Source organism: Paramisgurnus dabryanus, chromosome 1 (genome assembly GCF_030506205.2).
Source record: "Paramisgurnus dabryanus chromosome 1, PD_genome_1.1, whole genome shotgun sequence".
NCBI lineage: Eukaryota > Metazoa > Chordata > Actinopteri > Cypriniformes > Cobitidae > Paramisgurnus > Paramisgurnus dabryanus.
This window is the reverse complement of record NC_133337.1, coordinates 61814941-61835440: the sequence shown is the minus strand read 5'-3', so window position 1 is coordinate 61835440 and position 20500 is coordinate 61814941. Positions and strand designations below refer to the sequence as shown.

At 39.5% G+C, this 20500-nt stretch overlaps 1 protein-coding gene across 2 annotated transcripts in view; it reads left to right on the top strand.

Annotated features, from left to right (window-relative positions):
• pcdh15b (protocadherin-related 15b) overlaps positions 1 to 20500 on the top strand; it is a 409107-nt gene that overhangs the window by 179885 nt on the left and 208722 nt on the right. For both annotated transcript variants that reach the window (XM_073815853.1, XM_065242769.2), the window contains exons 18-19: positions 6256 to 6349; positions 11792 to 11920. In XM_073815853.1, coding sequence (XP_073671954.1) covers positions 6256 to 6349; positions 11792 to 11920 — 223 coding nt within the window. The remainder of the gene's footprint in view (positions 1 to 6255; positions 6350 to 11791; positions 11921 to 20500) is intronic.

Genomic DNA, 20500 nt, shown 5'->3' with positions numbered 1-20500 from the left:
CCTCTGCAGAGATTTGTTCAGAACGCGCAAATCCAAGATCGGTCGCAACCCCCCGCCCTTTTTGGGTACTATAAAATATGGGCTGTAGAAGCCCGATCTCATCTCGGTTTGAGGGACCGGCTCGATCGCGTCCTTCGCCAGCAGGACTTCGACCTCTGCACGCAGTACATGTGCATCGGACGCTTTCACCGTGGTGAAACGAATGCCCGAGAATTTGGGTGTGTGCCGGTTGAATTGTATTTCGTAACCGAGGCGGACAGTGCGTAAAACCCAACGAGACGGGCTGGGAAGCTGAAGCCAAGCCCCCAGGGACCGTACGAGGGGAATTAACGGCACTACCGGGGTACCCGCGGGGGGGCGGCGGAGCGGGACAGGTGGTACTGCCGGTACGTCTGCTGGGACAGCATAAGTATCTACAGTATGTGTGTGTGTGACACTGACCTGAGCCCGCTGAGGGTGACGGTCGTCTGGTCTCCTCAGCGGAGAGCACAGACTCCGATGAGGGTGCTGGTGGTCCCGTCTCCTCAGCGGAGGGCTGGAACTCCTCAGAACACCCGCTGGCGATAGAGGAGAGGGAGGAAGAGCATGTGAATGCCCGCTCACATCTCTCTCGATCCTCTGAAGACCTGGAGAAGGAATAGGAATGCACTCTTTTTGTGGTTTTGTGGGTGCCGGCTGAGAAGCCGGCGGAACAGAAACAAAACGAAACCAAGGATTCTCCATCCGGCCCTCTACCGGTGGAGGGAGCGATGCCGTCACCGTCTCCCGAAGAGTGATCTCATCCGATTCCAGGTCGCCCGTCTCAGGGCCGCTTCGATTTCCGTTTACCACGGGAAGCGGGTGGGGCGGGCTGTGCGGGCTGCCGACGGCTGTTCCCCCTCCGTGGCCTGGAAGATGTTCTAGTGGGGGGGGGTGGAGGCAGCCGCCGCAGGGCGCCCTCGGCGAGGAGCAGACGGGCCCGCCGGCGCTGGAGGGCGAGATGCAGGTCGCTTGCGCCGGGGCATGATCTGAGCGATCGCCTCTGTCTGCTTCTGGGCGGCGGAGAACTGCTGGGCGAAGGACTCCACTGACTCACCGAAAAGGCCAGCCTGCGACACTGGAGCGTCCAAGAACTTGTTCTTCTCCGCATCCGACATGTCCGCCAGACATAGCCATAAGTGGCGTTCCTGGACCACCATCGTGGACATGGCACGACCAATCGCCTGCGCTGTCACCTTCGTAGCGCGAAGAGCCAGATCAGTGGCAGCCCGGAGCTCCGAAAGGACAGGCGAGTCGTGTCCTCCCTCGTGCAGATCCCTCAAGGCTTTGGCTTGGTGAACCTGCAGCAACGCCATTGCGTGCAGGGCTGAGGCCGCCTCTCCACATGCCTGGTGGGCAGCGCCCGTTAAACCGGAGGACTGTCTGCAGGCACGAGATGGGAGGGTTGGGCGGTCCTTCCAAGAGGGAGCGTGAGCCGGACACAGCTGCATCGCGACAGCACGCTCCATGGGAGGGATCCCCGTATAACCCTTAGCGGCTCCGCTGGTGAGGGAGGTGAGGGGGGAGGGCTGAAACGGCCGTAATCTCGTGGAAAACGGCGACTTCCAGGTTCTAGTCAGCTCCTCGTGCACCTCGGGGAAGAAAGGCACCGGTGTAGAGGGTTGTGAAACCCGGGCAGCTCCAAAGAACCAATCATCCAGGCGGGACGGTTCGGGCTGAGGGGGGGGAACCCACTCTAACCCTACGGTCTCCGCCGCTCGAGCGAGCACGGCCACCATCTCTGGATCGAACTCCGGCGTCCCAACCCGACCAGAGGGAGGAAGGGCGTCGGGGTCCACGTCAGGGGGAGGAGGCCCACCCTCGGATGCTGCGGCGTCGGTGGAGGGCGGCACGATGGATTCTAGAGACATCGTAGAACACGACGCTGAAGTCTCCATCGGCACATCAACCGGCTGTGGATGAGGAGGCTGAGAGCCTGAGGACGAATCCCCCGCTCGGCTCAGCACAGTGATGCGCAGGTCGTCCTTTGAGAGCTTCACAGCCGCACCGTGGCGGCGTTCAGCACTCGCATGACGAGGGTTGCGTTTTTCCCGGAGGAAAGACAACCGTCTGCGCAAATCCACAAAGGACATGTTCTCGCAGTGAGAACACTTACCCCCAGCGAACGCTGCCTCTGCGTGCTCGATGCCCAAACACGAAAGACAACGCTCGTGACCGTCCTTCGGACCCATGTATTTGCCGCACCCAAGATCGCACGGACGAAAAGCCATCCTGAAAAGGACGCTGATGTCCGGATATACGAGAGAGTGGCTGCCTTTAACAAGGCACAAAGCTCTCTCGTATCACTCTTTTAGGGAAATTGACTCAGATGCTCAGTTGATGATGCGCACAGGGAAGGCAACGCACACACTACTCAAAACAACAAAACAGGTGTAGAGCCGTGGAATTAAGCGAAGCGTCCGCTGTGGTACTGCTAGTCCAACCAACTTCAGCAATCGAATCCCACCAGAGTAAAGTAGCTTCTCAGTAGCAGATACTGCCGGCTTTCGAAGCGATAAAAAGCTAATTTCCCTATTTGCACCTGCTGCTTATATACCCACCTGGCGGGGCGGCGCCAGCATTATGCAAATATCTCAATGCCAAGTTCATTGGCGTTTTAGTAGTATTCGAAGCAGATTGGTCTCTCTAAGCGAGTTCCCAATTCGTCGGTCACGACGTGACGTCGTAGTGACCGACTGAAAGGGAACTAGAAATAAATTGAAATTGAATCAAATTTGCTGAGAATAAGAGAAGATGCTTGTAATCCATAATGAATGACAAGATAGATTTAGGTTGTCGATGTTTTAAGGCAGGAATGTAGCAGCAAGTGTTTGAATTGAGTGGGTCTGGGGTGGTCCCGGACCTCCTATAAGCATTGAGGGACCACCTATAAAGCACAAAAATTAAAATCATAGGGGGTCCCCTGGTTGTTATTAAAATAAAATTAAAATACTACATGAATTAAAAATTAGCATGCTGCGCTGCCACAAAGCGATACTGTCCATTATTTGTTCCAGTTTCACAATAAACTAATCCAAACAATTTCCATCTAAAATAAATGTAAACTCTCAAGTGCACCTCACACTGTTTTCTGGAGGAATTGACAGATTGTAAGATTTAGGATTGGGTTATGGGCTTTCAAAAATAAATATCCTGTTTTGCCAAAAACTATTTTACACAAGTTTGAGGGGTAAAAATGGTTAGGGTGTGAGATAAGGGTCATTTGGGGTTTCTTTGATTAAAAATTTGATCCAGGGCCAAAAATAAAAAAATGTTGATCCATGATCACATCTTTCTTTGTGAAATCACGGTGACCCTATAATGACGGGATGAGGTGGGGGATCTTTGACATACTTCGAACATTGGTAGTAGCTGTACTTTTAGAAAAAGGTGATTCTGTCTCTTTTTTTGACCCAGTGACAAAATTTCTGTCCATGTTCTCTGGTTTGTTACTTAGATTTGAGTAAACTAACATGCAGCCAATCACGAGTGAGTGTTATGAGGCGAATCACTCATCATCACGTCTGCCATGAGCTTTAAATCTGTTGTTGTTCTCACGATTTCTTTTGTTCTTTTGTTCCTCTTTGCTCTTTTGGGGGTTTTGGGGACCTGTTAAATGCACCCCAGATAAAAACAGAGGACAAACGCATTCTTTCATGCGACAAAAGATAGGGATGCACCGATACTGGTATCGGGTATCGGTCTCGATACCACATTTTCTAAAGTACTCGTTAAAAGTCCCCCGATACCTGGAATCGATACCACGGTTTAAGAAATGTCTATGTTTGAGCGGCGTGTAAGGGGTTAATGCCTCTTGTGTTGTCCAAAGGGGCAGAGTTTACAACAAACTGGAAAACTAGTCCTTTGTTTTTTTGTTAAATTATATGACTAAAGCTGTTACCTGTAAATTTAAATCATGTTTTTTTATTAAGTACTCGGTATCGGCAAGTACTGAAATGCAAGTACTCGTACTCATACTCGTATTCCAAAAAAGTGGTATCGGTGCATCCCTAACAAAAGACAGTGGAACCCATTAAGAACGAGGCATGGTCAAAAATAAAATGTAGATGTCCACAGAGTTCTCAAAGTCTTGCAAAGTATTTTTTTTTACATTTGCATATATCTTCACAAAAAAATAGGCTCCTGTAAGGTTTCTTGCTTCATTAAGCTATTATGGCATATTCCCAAAACTGACACTGGGTGCTATAAAATGCCAACCAGAGGCGTCATGACCATTCAAACTGAGGGGGCACGTGGATTTTGCATGCAACCTGAAAATCAAACAAGCGTCCATTAATCGGTAACTTGTCTTTTAATCTGTTTAATATGCACAATATTACTAATTCTGTGCTGCATCATTGTCACTTTTCAGAGATTTTTGCCGTTATGATAGTGTTTTGAACATGTTACATTACTTTCTGGCGGCAGGCGCTGCAGTCAGAGCAGCCCCAGACGTCATCAGCGTGAGCGCGCTCACGAGCTTTCATGTTGCTGCTGCATTTGGCTATCTGAGGAATAAAAACATGCAAGAAACGCTCACAACATTTCCAAACCCGAGTACGTCTCGACGTTATATTAGTAGAAATTTCTAGATTCATCTTCTTGGCACAACGCCAAAGTTCGCCAGAGTTCACGTGGGCGCGGGATCACACATGCTCACATATGAGGTAAAATTTAATGCAAAAATTCGTTCCTCCAATCATTTTATCTAAACATATTTTTTTAAATCATTATTGAACATTAAAATCAATCACGTGGCTATAGCTTATGTCATTTTCGTTGTTTATATACTTTATGGATTTAAAATGACATTAATTTCATAATGCAGTTGTTGTGCAAAATGCATTAATGACACAATTAAACAAGTCATTAAACAAAACTTAAATAAATAAAACATGTCATTTCTGTTTTAAATATGATACCAATATCATGTCATTATTCCGATTGAATAGTATTTGATATGAAAGTGAGTCAACACTTTTATTTTGGAGTTTTTTTGCATGAAGGCAGGGACGCTCATATTGTTAGAAATGTAAGTGCCATGGAAAAGACTGAAAGCTCTATAATATAATTTGTTTGATGTATGTGTATGCACAAATTAAAAAAAATGGTGCATGACGCCCCTGATGCCATCTGGTATTTATTTTATGAGTATGAATGTATTTCCCATGTATATAACATACATCATTTCTTTGGCTTCTGAGGGTCACATCAGCTGAGTGCTGCCCCCACACTTTTAAAATGCCTGCTATACCCATGTTTGAGGGTTTGAATTTGAGTTTAAAGTAACCCGGGCACCAGATGGTCCTCCTGCTCTGGCGTGCCGCAATTCAGTCTATATTTCACTCACTGTTCTCAATTAAACCCGCCCTGCAATATGAACAGATGCAAATGTACGATTGAATGTACTGTACTAGAACTTATTTAAATGGCCCACATGATTCACTCATGACCGCTGTTGCCTGACAACAATTAAAGTCATTTTAATTGTCCCCAGGCATACAGAAGTTAATTTCTCCAACCTTTCACAATGGTGCAAGACTTACTGGGAATTTCATAAGGAATGAATACATCAACCGGCCAGTTCATTAGGCAGGACACAATCCAATCAAAGTCATTTCAGCAGAAAATCATTGACTTTCTCTCTAAATGTTGGAACATAGACGACATTTTCTAGTTCACCATAACACATAGTTTAAGTGTTAACTCTTTGGGGTCTTTCACTACTGACTTTGGAACTGATGCAATGTTGAAGCGGACCAGGGCCGTAGTGGGACTCATATTCAGCCCCTGTGGCCGCTTGTATTTTAATGAAGTGAAAACGCATTAAATCTATTGTATTTCTTTTGTGCGCACGTCTGATTTGCGCACGCTTCTTTCTGCTCCACTCTTCAGCACAAACTTTTTCCTGTTCTCAGCATAAAGCCATGAACTTGCATCATTTATATTTGATAAAATGCTAAATTATCCAAATATAATGCATGATGTTAAGGTAGTCTATTTTTATTTAAAAGAGTGCGGCTGTAATAAAAATATAAAGAGTGGGGCTAATGTGATGGAGACAACCTAGGGACAGCATGCATATTTCAACCCAATGACATGATAACACACCTACCCTCATGGCCAAAAAAGCAGACTTGCCCACCATTTGTTCTCCTGATTAGCCAATCCAGGCCTGAAGCAGACTGATCTTTAGACTATAGTGTCCTCAGTTTCTAAAATTATCTTTGTCTACAGGTCTGGGCAGTTGTTGTTGGCAAAGACGCTGGACAGAGAGATCACAGATCACTACACGCTAACAGTCACGGCCTCAGATGGTAAACCTGACGGGGTAAGACATCTCTTTGTCCATCACACCGCATAACAAAAGTTCTTCATCATAACATTTTCTGATGATTCAGATGCAATGTGTACATCTACCTTAATAACTGATCTATACATTATCAGCCATGGTAATTAATCAACAAGTAATGAGTTAAATAATCTTTAATCTGTTGTCTTTGTTTTCTTCAATTCTTCTGAAAGTGTTGAATTGGTTTGATTCGTGGTAGTTTTTTTTTTTGCATCCGGTCTTTTCCGGTTTCTTTGCTCTCAGAGTGATTGATGTAAACAGAGGAAATGAGCGGCATCTTACAATGGAGTGATTATACGGTAATGATGGAGATAAACGAGCTGGATGACTTTTTAATTATGAAGAACCTTCTTTGGTTCCTGTCTCTCATTCAGCTTATGTGCCTTACTGGATGATCCAATCTCACTTAGTATTCCTCAATATAGGAATGACATGCCTCAATGATGTGCATGTAATTTATGCACCTCCAAACTCAAGGACAGTCAGGTTACAGAAGAAACTGCATGAAGATCCTGCTTACAGCACCACAACTTCTCCAGTTAAACACAGTTTGTGAAGGTTCTTGTCACACAGTAAAATTAATTTGCATCAAAGTCAGATTTGTGACGCATCAAAGTCACAGACCTGTAACCTTTATAAACAATTCAGGCCTGCTTCAGTAGTTAAGAGTGACCTTAACAGTTTCAATAGTTTAATAAGCCCAGAATTATTCAGATTTTAATTTACACAATTCTTAAATCTTACCTGCTCTGTCAGTGAGGACATTCCTGTGTGGCTACCTCATGAAAGTTTAATGAGAAAATGGGTGTTGAGCGGCAGGTTTCATTCCCAAACCCTCATTTTCCCACAGGAGACTTTGCAAGACCTTTGCTCTTCTTATGACTTAAATCCATAAGTCTGGGGAGCAGATGCATTTAAAATGATAATACAATACAGTGACCTTTGCTAAAGCAGCTGGTCATTAGGCTATTTAATAAATAGTGCTTTTTTGGGTGAAGCTTGGAGGAGAGATGACAAAATAAATCCCTTTGTAAGGGAACTGGGCGGCACCCTGAGTTTGACTTTTATCACCCCTGAGGTCACAAGAGGTCCTTCTTACTTTGCTCATGAGATAGGGGTAGGGCTGTCGCGGTAACCGCAATCCTATATTACCGTGCTACTGACAAGCCAACAACATGGATGACAAGGAACCGCGATTTTCAAATAAATTGTCAAGAGGGTCTGTAAATTTGCTAAATTATTTTCTTTAATTTTTATTGTTTTATATATATATATATATATATATATATATATATATATATATATATATATATATATATATATATATATATTATGTGTGTGTGTGTGTGTGTGTGTGTGTGTGTGTGTGTGTGTGTGTGTGTGTGTGTGTGTGTGTGTGTGTGTGTGTGTGTGTGTGTGTGTGTGTCTGAAATCGACAAAAAAATTAAACACGTTGGAGCTAAAAAAATATGAGTTTGTGCTCATCATACAATGTACAATTTTCCGTGAATGTCAACTCTGACTGCACAAAATCTGAAGACTGTCGCAGAGTTTCGGCTATGATTGTCCACACGTCCAGTCAGCTAAACTGGAGGAAAAAATAATGTATTGTACTCTGTCCTTAACACTTAATCTTATTGATGGTACTGACAGCTACATTTAAAATGTTTTACTTTGGTGTACTCAGACAGTTAAGAGGACGTCTGCAGTATTTTCTGGGTAAAGACTGCACACTTAGGCTAGAAGTTGTTTGATGGACCAATCCCAATGTCTTCTGTTGTCATACAGTTTAGGGGTGGGCATATTGTTGTTATCAAAGCAAAGTGATAAAAATAATACAAACTAACTTGCCAAACATGAATAAAACACAAATTTGATGATACCGAGAAGTTTTTATTGTTGCTGCCCTATTGAAAGTCCACCAATAAGATTGAAGCTGGTGATTTTCGTGTTTCATGTTTCTGTGCATCACATGGTTTATTTCCGAACACTTATCATTGTCTCTGTTTGTTAAGATAGGCTTAGAGAAAGGAAGTTAACATCATGTATATTATCCGTATACACAAGTTTAGTTGTATAGGCTATTTTCCAGTTTGACATTTCCTAAAGATTAATACTATCCTCCCCAATCCTAATCACCAGATACTTTGTGATTACTCAAATTTACTTTTTTGTGATTTTTTAAGACAGTCGGATCAGATACCTTATGTTATCCACCTTGTGTTTTTACAGCATTGTGCAAACTCAGCAGGCTTTATTGCCTGGACATGAAAAATTTATTATACCAATCTGCCAAATACACCAGCATTTAAACCTTAAACTTTCTAAAAAAAATATTACCAAACCGCAGAAGGAAAGAACAATTTATGGATCGTTTGATTCTTCCCAGAGCAACTTGGACTCCAGCTAACTGTTTGCGAAATATCAGAGTAAAGGAGAAACCTTCTTCGTTTTGCAGTGAAATTTGACATGTCCTTGATTTTTACTGAAGCTACAGTTTTTACTGAAGCTACTGCCGATTATCTCAGCAAAAGAAAAGTGCTCACTAACACAGTTTTAGAAAAGTTGTGAACAATATTTAAGAGAAATAGGCCTTTTGTTTGTACATAGAAAAAGATCTTTGAGTTCAGCTCAAGAGAAATTGGGGCAAGAACAAAAGTGTTGCGTTTATAATTTTGTTCACTGTTATTTTATATACCTCTGCATACAATATATATACAGTAGTGTGCAAAATCTTAGGCCACCACCATTAGACTTGTTGTTGTTTTAGAAATTTTAATGACCATCCATATTTATTTTTCAATCTATTTTATTAAGATATAAACAGAAAATACAGAACATATGTACACAAAATTTAAACCAAAACAATTTTCAAAAACTAAATGTCTTTTCCAGGCATCGGTTAGTATTTAGTGTGACCTGTTTTGGCACGAAACACATCTTGAGCTTTTTTGAGGAGACTGAAGTCATTCAATAAGAATTAGAAATTAGGATTTAATTTTTTGTATGTATGTTAACATTTAAGCAATGATAAAACATTGTAAAATAAACAAACAAAATCAACATATAAAATAAAATAGAAATCAGTAAAACAAGTAAAACAAAAAAAAAGTTTTGAGTAGACTATTTCAAAACAGTAGCCCTAGATTGTTTTGTCCATTGTGGTTGCCTGTGCTCACAAAAAAGTTGGAGACCCCCTCTCTAAGCATTTTAAACATATGATTAATGTGTACTTTAACAAGTTCTTTTTAAATGTTTCAATGTTAGTGTTTTTCCATTCCTCGTTCTCCAAAATAAGACACTTTGTGAATGATGAGAAATGTTGACAGTTAATTATTGTTTGCTACTAAACAGAATTTCCTTCATCAAGTTGATTTGGGTTTGAGGCGATCTTAACTCTCAAACACTAATCCTCTCAACAGCTGTGGATATTTTTCATCAGACCCCATTCATGGCTTGATGATGAATGCAAATATGTTAGCAATTTCGCAAGTCCTGCATAAGTTAATCAGTGGAAACAGATAATTGTTTATGTGAGCAAACACTGTCCTCTTCCAGGCAGAGCCCAACATGAGAATAATTTAAAATTTTAGTGGTTGGATTAATTTATTCATGGGCCTGCAGATGTAAACTTTTGATTTATCAATGTCATTATAAGTTAACTGATTATATGGAGGCTCTCTTTCAAGACCTGTCAATCCGACTGAATTTAATCTGATTGCAGGTTATGACAATACAGTTTACATGCACCCTTAATATTGCAATCTTATTAAAAGACATTCTATATAATCTGAACCAAAAGTCTGCTAAACCCCACAGCCAGCGTTGCCAGATCTGTGTATCAAAACCAGCCAAATGGACATTCAAAACTAGACCAAAAGCATCCCAAAAACTATTTCGAGCCTAAATACCAATAACTAATCAACAAAATTCTTAGATTGTTAACCCGCAAAAAAAAAACTTGCAGAAACAGTTTAAAAGTTGCCCAAATCTGAACTTAAGCAGTAAAGTAGCAGAATCACAGAATCCCCAGCTTCAAGAACCTGCATGTCTTAGAAACATGTTTTTCGTTTGTCTCAAAGTTTAAAATGGAGCAAACAATATAAGAAATGTGTGATGCTGTACTGTATCCCTGCTGTGTTACGTTGGACAACTCACATGATTTGTGTGTGTTTTGATTAGAAGAGCATGCAGTCAGCCTTCGAGGGGGCTAAATGCGTGCGCTGAGAATTTCAGTTCACCACAACATTGTGTATCCGACCTCCCTTGATACCCTCATCACCTCTGGTGATTCGGGAAGAAGAAATAAATGCCTTGTGGTTTATCCACCCAATCATAATTCAACAACGATCTGTTTCTGCAGCCTGCAACTCTATTTCAAAATTGAAAAAAAAAATTATACCTCTACAGATCATTTGGCTGTGTGACAACTGCTGCCAAATGTATCTCAAAGGGCCCTGAATACTACAAAGAAAGATTACCGGATTAAGTTTTCCCCTCGTCTTCCTAGTGTCTATGGCGTCCTGATTAAATTATTACACATTAAACAAATGATTTCTTAGCACAATAGCTTCAGTCTCTCTTGGTTAAAATGGTTATAGAATAAGTACCCCATCCCAAAAAGGACAGGGGCGTTGCATTTTAATCTGCATTGTGCATTGCCCAGTTTTTACAGTGCTTAAGTTCCTTCAAGAGCACCTTTCAGCAGGGTTAGTTTCTGCTACCCTTAAGGTAAATGTTGTCTTTTTGTGATCTTGGAAGGTTTATTAGGGGCTCAGTTTGATCCCTCACTGTCAGCCTCAGAGAGACTTCTGAATCTTAATGTGGGTCTACTATCGGCTTTGATGGCGCCTGAGACTGCAAGCCCAGTCAGTAGTTTCCTCCTGCTTGGACTGTGTCATGTAAATCAACTTGAATTCTCAATTAAACGTTTGTGACTAGTGAGGATGCTATAAATTATATAAAATAAAAAAAATTAGCTTAAAGGGGATATATCATTAAATCTGACTTTTTCCATGTTTAAGTGCAATAATTGGGTCTCCAGTGATTCTATGAACCTATAAAATGTGAGAAAGAACAACCCATCTATATGGTATTTTAATTTAAAATGTCACATATGTATTCTGGAGACACCACAAATGTATTTTTAAATCTTAAAAACGTCTTGCGAAATGTCCTGTTTAAAGGATTGTTGTCTGCACTCAACAATGTGTTTTTGCCATTATCAAACACCCTTGTTGGGAAGGACTTTTTCCTGTGTCACCTGACCTTGCATTGGCCAATAAAATTGACTTGTTTGCTCTGGTTTTGCAGGATGTGTTCCCATAGCGTTAACGGCATGGCACAGCGACTGGGTTGCATACATAACCTGGAATGTTTCTTTTCATTCAGTGATTTAAACAGATTGTTTGTTGTTTTCAGACCAGCACTGCTACAGTGATTATAGTGGTGACTGATGTCAATGACAATGACCCCGTGTTCGATCCCCTGCTGGCTCTCAATCTCACAGTTCAGGAGGAAGAAGCCAACGCTTTTGTGGGTCAGGTGAAGGTGAGACCACACACACACACACACACACACACACACACACACACACACACACATTCTGGTTTCCATGTTTTGTGGGGACATTCCATAGACGTAATGCATTTTATACCATACAACCTGTATATTCTATTCCCCTTACCTGCCCCATTCCCTAACCCCAACCATCACAAAAACCTTTCTTGTACCTTAGATTTTCAATACACATCACCTTGTTTGATTTATAAGCTTGTTTCCTCATGGGGACATCAAAATGTCCCCACAAGGTCACAAAAACACTGGTATTCCTATCTTTGTGGGGACAATTGGTCCCCACAACGTGATAATTACCAGGTACACACACACACACACACACACACACACACACACACACACACACACACACACACACACACACATCAATTCTTTTTTTTCTCAATGGTTTCACTCTTTGTCTAACTCGTAGCATTAAACAATTAGTTCTTATTTTGTTGCTGTGTCTGTATTAAACATCTGGTACATACAGTATGAAATTGCAAACAGTGCTTGCTTTGCATACAGTTGAACAATCTGTGCTAAAATGTTTTGCATAAAGTATTGAAATCAGACAGAAATAATCCGAGATTCAGTGGTTTGTTGTTAATTTTGAGATTCTTCAGGTGAATATAAAGAGCGACAGGTGCGAAAATATTTAAATTACATCCTTAAGCAAATCCCACATTTAATTAAATTGTAATTGAACGTATTACTTTCAAATGACAGTAACTTGTAATATATAATATTGTATTATGTTTTGGACATAATTTGTCCAACTTTGATTACTGCATAATAAAATACTGAGTTAAAAAGCTGTACAATATGTGAGCCATCCTGTACAATATCTGTAAAGCAGAACAGTGCCTTTATAGAAGCCCCAAAACACCCCAAAACACCCAAAATCTCAACAGTCACTTATGTTTTAAGAAAAAGTTTAAAACAGGTATTTCTTGGGGCTGTAGATCAAATGTTGGTGCAGAAAACATTTGATTCGCAAATGTAAATCATGCTGCTTTAGAGTCACTGTTAAGCATTAAGCACAAACGCTTCTTCAGCTGAAGACTTCTGAACTTCTCATCCCCTCAGTGAGCTCATATGACCGGTGTTAATAAGTGCTGTGGGCATGATGCCAACAGTGTTGGAGTGTTACCCTCTCAATCCCTCATCTCACTCTCTGCCCATCACTCACCCAGCTGGCATTCATCCCCAGCCTAGCCGCCAAAGTCCCTGCCCGCTCCGCTGTTTATAATTTTCCAATGAATGAAATGTAATTTAAATAATTTGTTACCTTCGGGGACGTCCTGTAATGAAAGCTTTGTTGGGCGCTGTTAATGTGTGAGAGTTGTAATTAGTGGTGTAGATTAATAGAGTTGCACTTGCACTTTGTCGGAGCAGTAAGCACAGACTAATGCTGGCAGACCAGTGGTAGGCAGAAATGTATTTTTGACCAGGCTCGTGCAAAAGTGAGGCAGCTCTAGGTTTATTTACTGGTAACGTATTCCCGTATTCCTAACTTTTTGCATTATTTCTGCTAATTGCCTGTATGCTTTATTTACAGCGAGGACCAAAATGGAAATAAGCCTTAGGCTTTTTTGTGTCTATATCCTCGGCAGTTTTTTTTAAGTGTATGGGATAATTGTTATTTTATACATTTTTATGAAATTCTGTCAAATAAATTTCATTATTTCAATTCCTTTGTTTTATTTAAAAAAAACACAGTAAAATTCATGTTTAAAAATACGTTCTTCATTATAAGTATTATTCTAAAATTTGACATTTCTTTTATAAGAGTATTCTATATAAAGAAAATGCTAAATGTGAGCAGGCTGCATTTATATTCTGAGCTCATCTACTGACATAAAAGTATGCTTTGTAAGGTAGGATATGTAATAAATTTAGTCTTTTAATATGAATGTCTTAATCAAGGCATGTTTAGCATTTTTTACTTGTTATATAACGCACTTACTGATTCAGATGCGCTCATTCTAATGTTGGAAAAAACATAGATGTTTTACATTGACTGCTCAAAACCTTTTAATTCATTAAAGCTTGATTTTGTTAAAACATGACTAATACGATGACACATGCACTTCGATGAACTGGTTGTTGAACTATAACTACTCATACGATGGCTCTACTTATTGCTGTGATATTTGTTTTCGAAATTTTTTAAGACATGCATAAAATAATGACAACACTTACAGGGTTAGGAAAATATTATATGTAAAAATGAAAGTCCTGCATCACCTGGTGATTGAGATCGGGAGCAAGTACTATTCCTGGTACTATTAAAAGCAAAATTAGTATGCATTTATAACCACCATGTGGTTAGTGCCACACATTTTTGCCAAGTTTAGGGAACAGGGAAACTGTAATCATGACATTACAAACTTTACCTCTGGCAGTGTCAGAAGTTTTAAAATGCAGTCCTGCAGTGTGGCTATGAGGTTTAATGCCGAACGAGTCTTCTTGAGTCTGTTTTTACAGTCTTTATTGTTAGCGTGACAACTGAGATCCCACAGTGTCATATGGTGTGACAACAAGCAACAATCGTGAAAACTCAAATCGCATAGCGTGCAGAAGGTTTAACTCTCTGTGATTTGTCTGTCGGACATAATTGCAAATAGCAGCAGGAGCGCACAGTATCAGTGTAATGATTGCTCAGGTCACCTGTCAATCAACCTTTTGGCCAAGGGCCAATTGCTTGACAAAAATGTCAATCAAACCCATGAAGCATCTTTCAAAACTACATGTTCTTTATTTTAAGATTTTAGGTGGTATAGTGATCTTGAGCTTTGGAAAGGCGCTATATAAATAAAACTTCTTCTATCTTTGTAATTATATTTAAAGCAATAAAATAGCAATACTTATAATAATTTGGTGGGCCTGTTGATCAAATTGGGCAGGCCTATACCACCAGGCTTTGTGTTTTTTTTTTTTAAGAAACTTCTCTTAACCCTTTCCCTGCCAGAGTTTTTTTTTTAAGTTGCCACCCAGCGCCAGCATTTTCACAAAAGTTTAATGCCTTCCAGAAAATGTTCTTATTTAAAGGTCAAACATTTTCATGCCAATGACACTTTCCTGATTAATTTTTACGGTAATCTATAATTTTGCTATTATCTACTAGATGGCACTTTTACACAATTTATAAAAAAACTGAAGCAAAAACAAATTTTTCAACATTTAAAACTCTGTGCATGTTTTGATCTTTGTTTTGAATCTGATCTCTAACTATAAAATTCCTTCACAAAAATGCAATTATTTCAGCAGTAATTAATTTTTTTATTTTATTAAATTTTTTTGAAGAAACCTATTAATATTTAAGAGGTTATAAAAAAAATGGAGGTAGGATTAAACTTTTTTCCTGTTTTGTTTGAAAGCAGAGGGTCTGTTCTTTCATTTAATATATTTGTATGTTTATATAGTTAAAGAAAAAAAAAATTGGAAGGCATTTTGTGAAAATCACAAAAAAAAATGCTGGCAGGCAGCTTTAAAAAAAAAAGGCTGGCGGGGAATGAGTTAATCATTTCTAAATATAATGGGATATATGGTTATAAAAAATATATTTTATTTTGTTTAATATTAAACTGTACCTGTTAAAATGATTTGCAGCATCTGGGTTACCGTGTGTTATTGGTTTTGAACGGTTGTTTTCTAAAAAGAATGAACCTTGGAATGTCACGATTGGCCAATCAGAATCAAGCATTTTAGAGAGCCGTGTAATAAGCTTGATTTACCAACCTTTACTTGTGCTGATCTCATTAATAGATCCTCACACGTCTCTCTGCCAGGAATGCTGGATAAAGTCCAAAGCTTAACGCTAGCTAAACATGCCCTACAGTCAGTGTGAAGCTGCATATATCATCACAGAAATGTCCACAGAGATCTATCAGAGCCACATCACATAGCTAATACACCTGCTTCACCTCACACACACACACACACACACACACACACACACACACACACACACACACACACACACACACACACACACACACACACACCACTATCTGCTATCTGAAGCCAGTTTAGGATAGAGAGTGTAGTCTTCTTAGCTGAACTGTCTAGTTTTATGTATCCATGAACCTGTGGATTTTCTTTTCTCATGTGGACAAAAGCAGACATGTTCATTTACTGCCGGCACTGTTTTTGATGTACCTGTCTGTATTCCATTCACACAGAAAACGCAAAGCAGCTGTGAAATACATAAATGAGTTTTTTTTTTTTTTGCAAGAGACACCAGAAATTGGCATAAATTACATAAAAGTGAATTAGAAGTGTGCTCTTGATAACAGAATGAACATTCGTATGGTTCATGTGAAATGACAGGAACCTGCAGTAAGAAAAGCAGAACGGTTTCAATGTCATGATGCTTTTTAAGGGGACATATCAAGAAAATTTGACCTTTTCTATGTGCTATAATTGGGTCCACAGTGATTCAATCAACCTAGAAAATGTGAAAAAGATCAACCCAGTAACTTAGTTTTGGTAAATCATTCTTTGCAAGCATGTTGAAAAAATAGCTTATTGAAATTGTGATGTCAGAAGGGGATCTTATAATAATACCACCCCTTAATCCAACCACAACACTGCCATTTAGTGCAGAAAGAGAGAGAGAGTGAGAGAGAATAATTGACAGCACAATTGAGTTTCAATTTCAACAAACCACCATCACGGAGATCAATGTTTGCATTTCATCAGCTCATTTGCATTTAAAAGGACACACTCATAAAATTACACATTTTTGCTCACACCTACAAAGTGTCAATTTTAATATTATGTTATGTAATATTTTGAGCTAAAACTTCACATACATACTCTGGGGACAAAAAAAAGATTTATTTTACATCTTAAAAAATCTTGTGAAATGTCACCTTTAAAGGTGTTGCAAGTGATCTTAGTCATTTTCACTTAAATTCTCCATTCCATTAACTCCATTCATATACCTGTTCATGCAGAAGGTTTCACATTCTTCTGTTTACAAAAGGTTGAGCGTTTATGACAAGCTTTGACCACGATTAACCTATTTGATTATGTTATGTGTTGCCAGTTTGTTACAGAGCCCAAGGAAATATTGCAAGCACATGTCTGCTTCAAGTTCAAGTGTTTATTTTTCACATACACAGTTATACACATGATACAACTTGCAGTGAAATGTAGATCTGGTCAGCCAAACTTTAATTGTACAAGCAATAGAAGAGGTAATACACATTTAAGAAGCAATTAAAAAATAATAATAATTTGAATCTGAATCCATGTAGAATGGCATGTTAACAGATCTGATGGCAGCCTTTCGGGCAAAATTGTTTCTTGTAAGGTATTGTCATAATTTACAGAGGGTTGGCAGTGATTTTATTGCCATCTGAATCCCGAATGTCACTTTTTTTTTCTCAGACCACACCAAGGTCGTGTAGTAATTGAATTGCCATCCGAATTCAGATCTCCGAGTTTACAAAACGGGATCAATGCAAAAGTCATTCTGCACTTCCTTTAAGACCACAAAAATGCACCGTATGATCACGCGCTTTGTGCCTTTTCTGCATCAGTGAAGCAGCTTTCTTTTTAAACATTTACATATTCATAACTGAAATGATGGGGAAGTATTTATGGGCACAATATTTCATTGCTCTTCTACAGCAAGTGGGACCTGAAATAAATAAAAAGAAGAAAATCTTGAAAATGTTTACAATGTCTATTATCAGCAGCAACAAGGGCTTAGTACAATAATAAAAAAATGTATTCAATTACAACAGTATTCCATATATATAATCAAGTATCTGGGTCATGTAGCCTTAAGGGCGATTTATAGTCGTGCGTAGGTCCTACGGCGTAGCAGCTTTCATTTATACTTGTGCGTCGCCGTCCGCGTCGACGTGCAAACACACGCGAAACCGCTGGTTGGCAGTAATCACGCGTGTAACCACAGTAGCAGCAGAAGTCGTCACAGAAGAAGAAGCTAAGCAAGTTAACCCACAAACGAAGAAGAAATAGCAACTTGTTGTGAATAATTTGAGAAGACCAGCAATGATGGAAGTAAATAAACAGCGACTTATGTTGCAGTTTGAGTTAAATCACTCCTCAACTTGGCTCATCTTTGTTTTCACCGTCTCAAACGGAAATACCTATGACGCAGTTTTTTTACCCAACGGGAGGGGTTCTTGTGGACCAATCACAGCGCTTACGGTCCGCGTAGAGCCGACGCGCTGTTAGAAATTTTGTGAGGTGCGCGTCAGGCTACGCAGAGCTACGCACAGGCTACGGCGTAGGACCTACGCACGACTATAAATCGCCCTTAACTCCTTCCACGCCAGCTTTTTTTGAAAAGTTGCCCGCCAGCATTTTTTGTGATTTTCACAAAAGTTTTACAAAATGCCTACCAGGAAAATTTTCTTCTAAAAATATATAAACATACACGTATATATTAAATTAAAGAACTGACCCTCTGCTTTTAAAGAAACAAACAAAACAGGAAAAAACTTGCATCCTATCAATACTTTTTCTCTGTTATAAACTCTTAAATATGTGTATTTGTCTTAAAAAAATATATAGCAAAAAGCTGAAATAAATGCATTTTTGTAAAGGATTTTTGTAATAGATCAGATTCAGAACGATTAAAAAACATACACTGAGTATAAAATTAGTAAATAATTTTTTTTAGCTTAAGTTTTTTAAATTGGGTAAGTGCGGCATCTAGTGGATAATCGCGGTATTACAGATTATCATTAAACCTCACCAGGAACACATTTTTCATGCAAATGCACTTTTTAGGTAAAAGGTTCACAAAATGCCTTCCAGGAAAATATATCAAATGAAAGAACAGACCCTCTGCTTTCAAATAAACAATAAACAAACAAACAAAATGGAAAAAAGTTGGGTACTAAATTCGATGAAGCGCCTACTCATAGAGCGTTAAAACAGAATATGAATAGTATGAATGAATTTGTATGTACTTAATACATCACGTGACTTATGTCATCATAACAACAAGTTAGTCGTTAACTGGAATGACGTTAAACAAGCGCAATTTAACCACAAGGGACAGCTGTTTATATGTATTTGCATTTGAATAGAGCCACGTTACATTTTTGGACATTTTTGAATAAAACAACGCCTCTCCTTCTTCTTCTTCTTCATTGCATAACTCCTCTCCCAGGGGATAGTAAAGTGTCCATTGACTAAACACTTCGGGGTCTTGCCGGAAGTAGTAGGTCAGCCGGATACTTTTCTGCTTTAAATTCAGAAATACTACTCGCCTTGCCTACAATTTTTGTACGACTGTATTGTACAATTATTCACACTGCAGGCTCTTTATATGCAAATCATGAGAATGGGCTGTTTTTCAGAAGAGAGAGTCCATGATTCTTGTCTAAATACTCACTCACAACTAGTTGTTCAGATCACCTCTGTACACACTACACAGAGTTTCTGTAAATGCGGTCCTGTAAAATACTGAAGTACGTGTACAAAACAGTTTTAAGCAATAAAAGGTGAAGCTACAACCGAATTTAGCTGAAGTGTGTACGAGGCTATATTGTGTTTTTACAGGACAAACATTATAACAACAGCAGCACATACAGTATCACAGATCAATGACATTATCTGACTTCCATTCCTTCTGAACGCCAGCAAACTTTTCAGCTCTGCTCCTTCATTCAAGTTTAATTAACTTTCTATTGATTAGTAAGAAGATGAATGCGTTCTGCACTGACCTCTGCTAACGATAACATGCTGTAAAATAAACCCTTCTGCCATCTCTGGACTGTTATCTCCACTGCTTGCTTCTTTGTGTTTATATTAGAGGGCATTGAGCCTGTAAAACAATAATTAGTTCTCTAAATTTTCCAGACTGAACAAACACAGCAGCAGTAAAGGTTGGTAAAATCAGTAAACAGGCACTTGTATTGTTTTGTAAAATGCACATTGACATTAAACAGAACACACAGTGTTCCCATGTTATGCGCATACATTTTTTTTTCTTGGAATAGCATAGAAAACATCTATACTACAAATCTCTCGACTTCTACTATGTGTCATCATGACAAATCACATCTGCCCGGCATTCACTCTGTAGTTTGTTTACTCTGTTAAAACTACAAAAACATTGTGAATGTGGGACGTTATGCACAACACTGTAAAACATGAAAGTCTCATTATGTCACGGTGATCCGTGTCATGTTTTGTTTGTCTCCCCGATTACGTCACCTGGACATTCACGGACTGATTCATCACACCTGTTCCCTGTTAAGTGTTGTGTATTTATACTGCTGTCTGTTTCTCACCTGTCGCCGGATCATTGTCATTGTCATTACGTTCATGTCTGTTCCTGTGTTCCATGTACTGCGTGTTCCTGTGTTACGGTTTTACTCCTCGTGTTTTGTTTCTGTTCATTTTATATTAAATATTATTTATTTCATGGTGAACCCTGCACTTGCGTCCTGATTCCAGTACCCAGTCGTGACACATTAAGTAATGTGTAAGTTAAATAATCATGCAATTTTTAGAAATTGAACTTATGGTTGTAAGTTTCCAAAAAGTCTCAACTACTTGTGAGTTGAAACAAAGCGAATC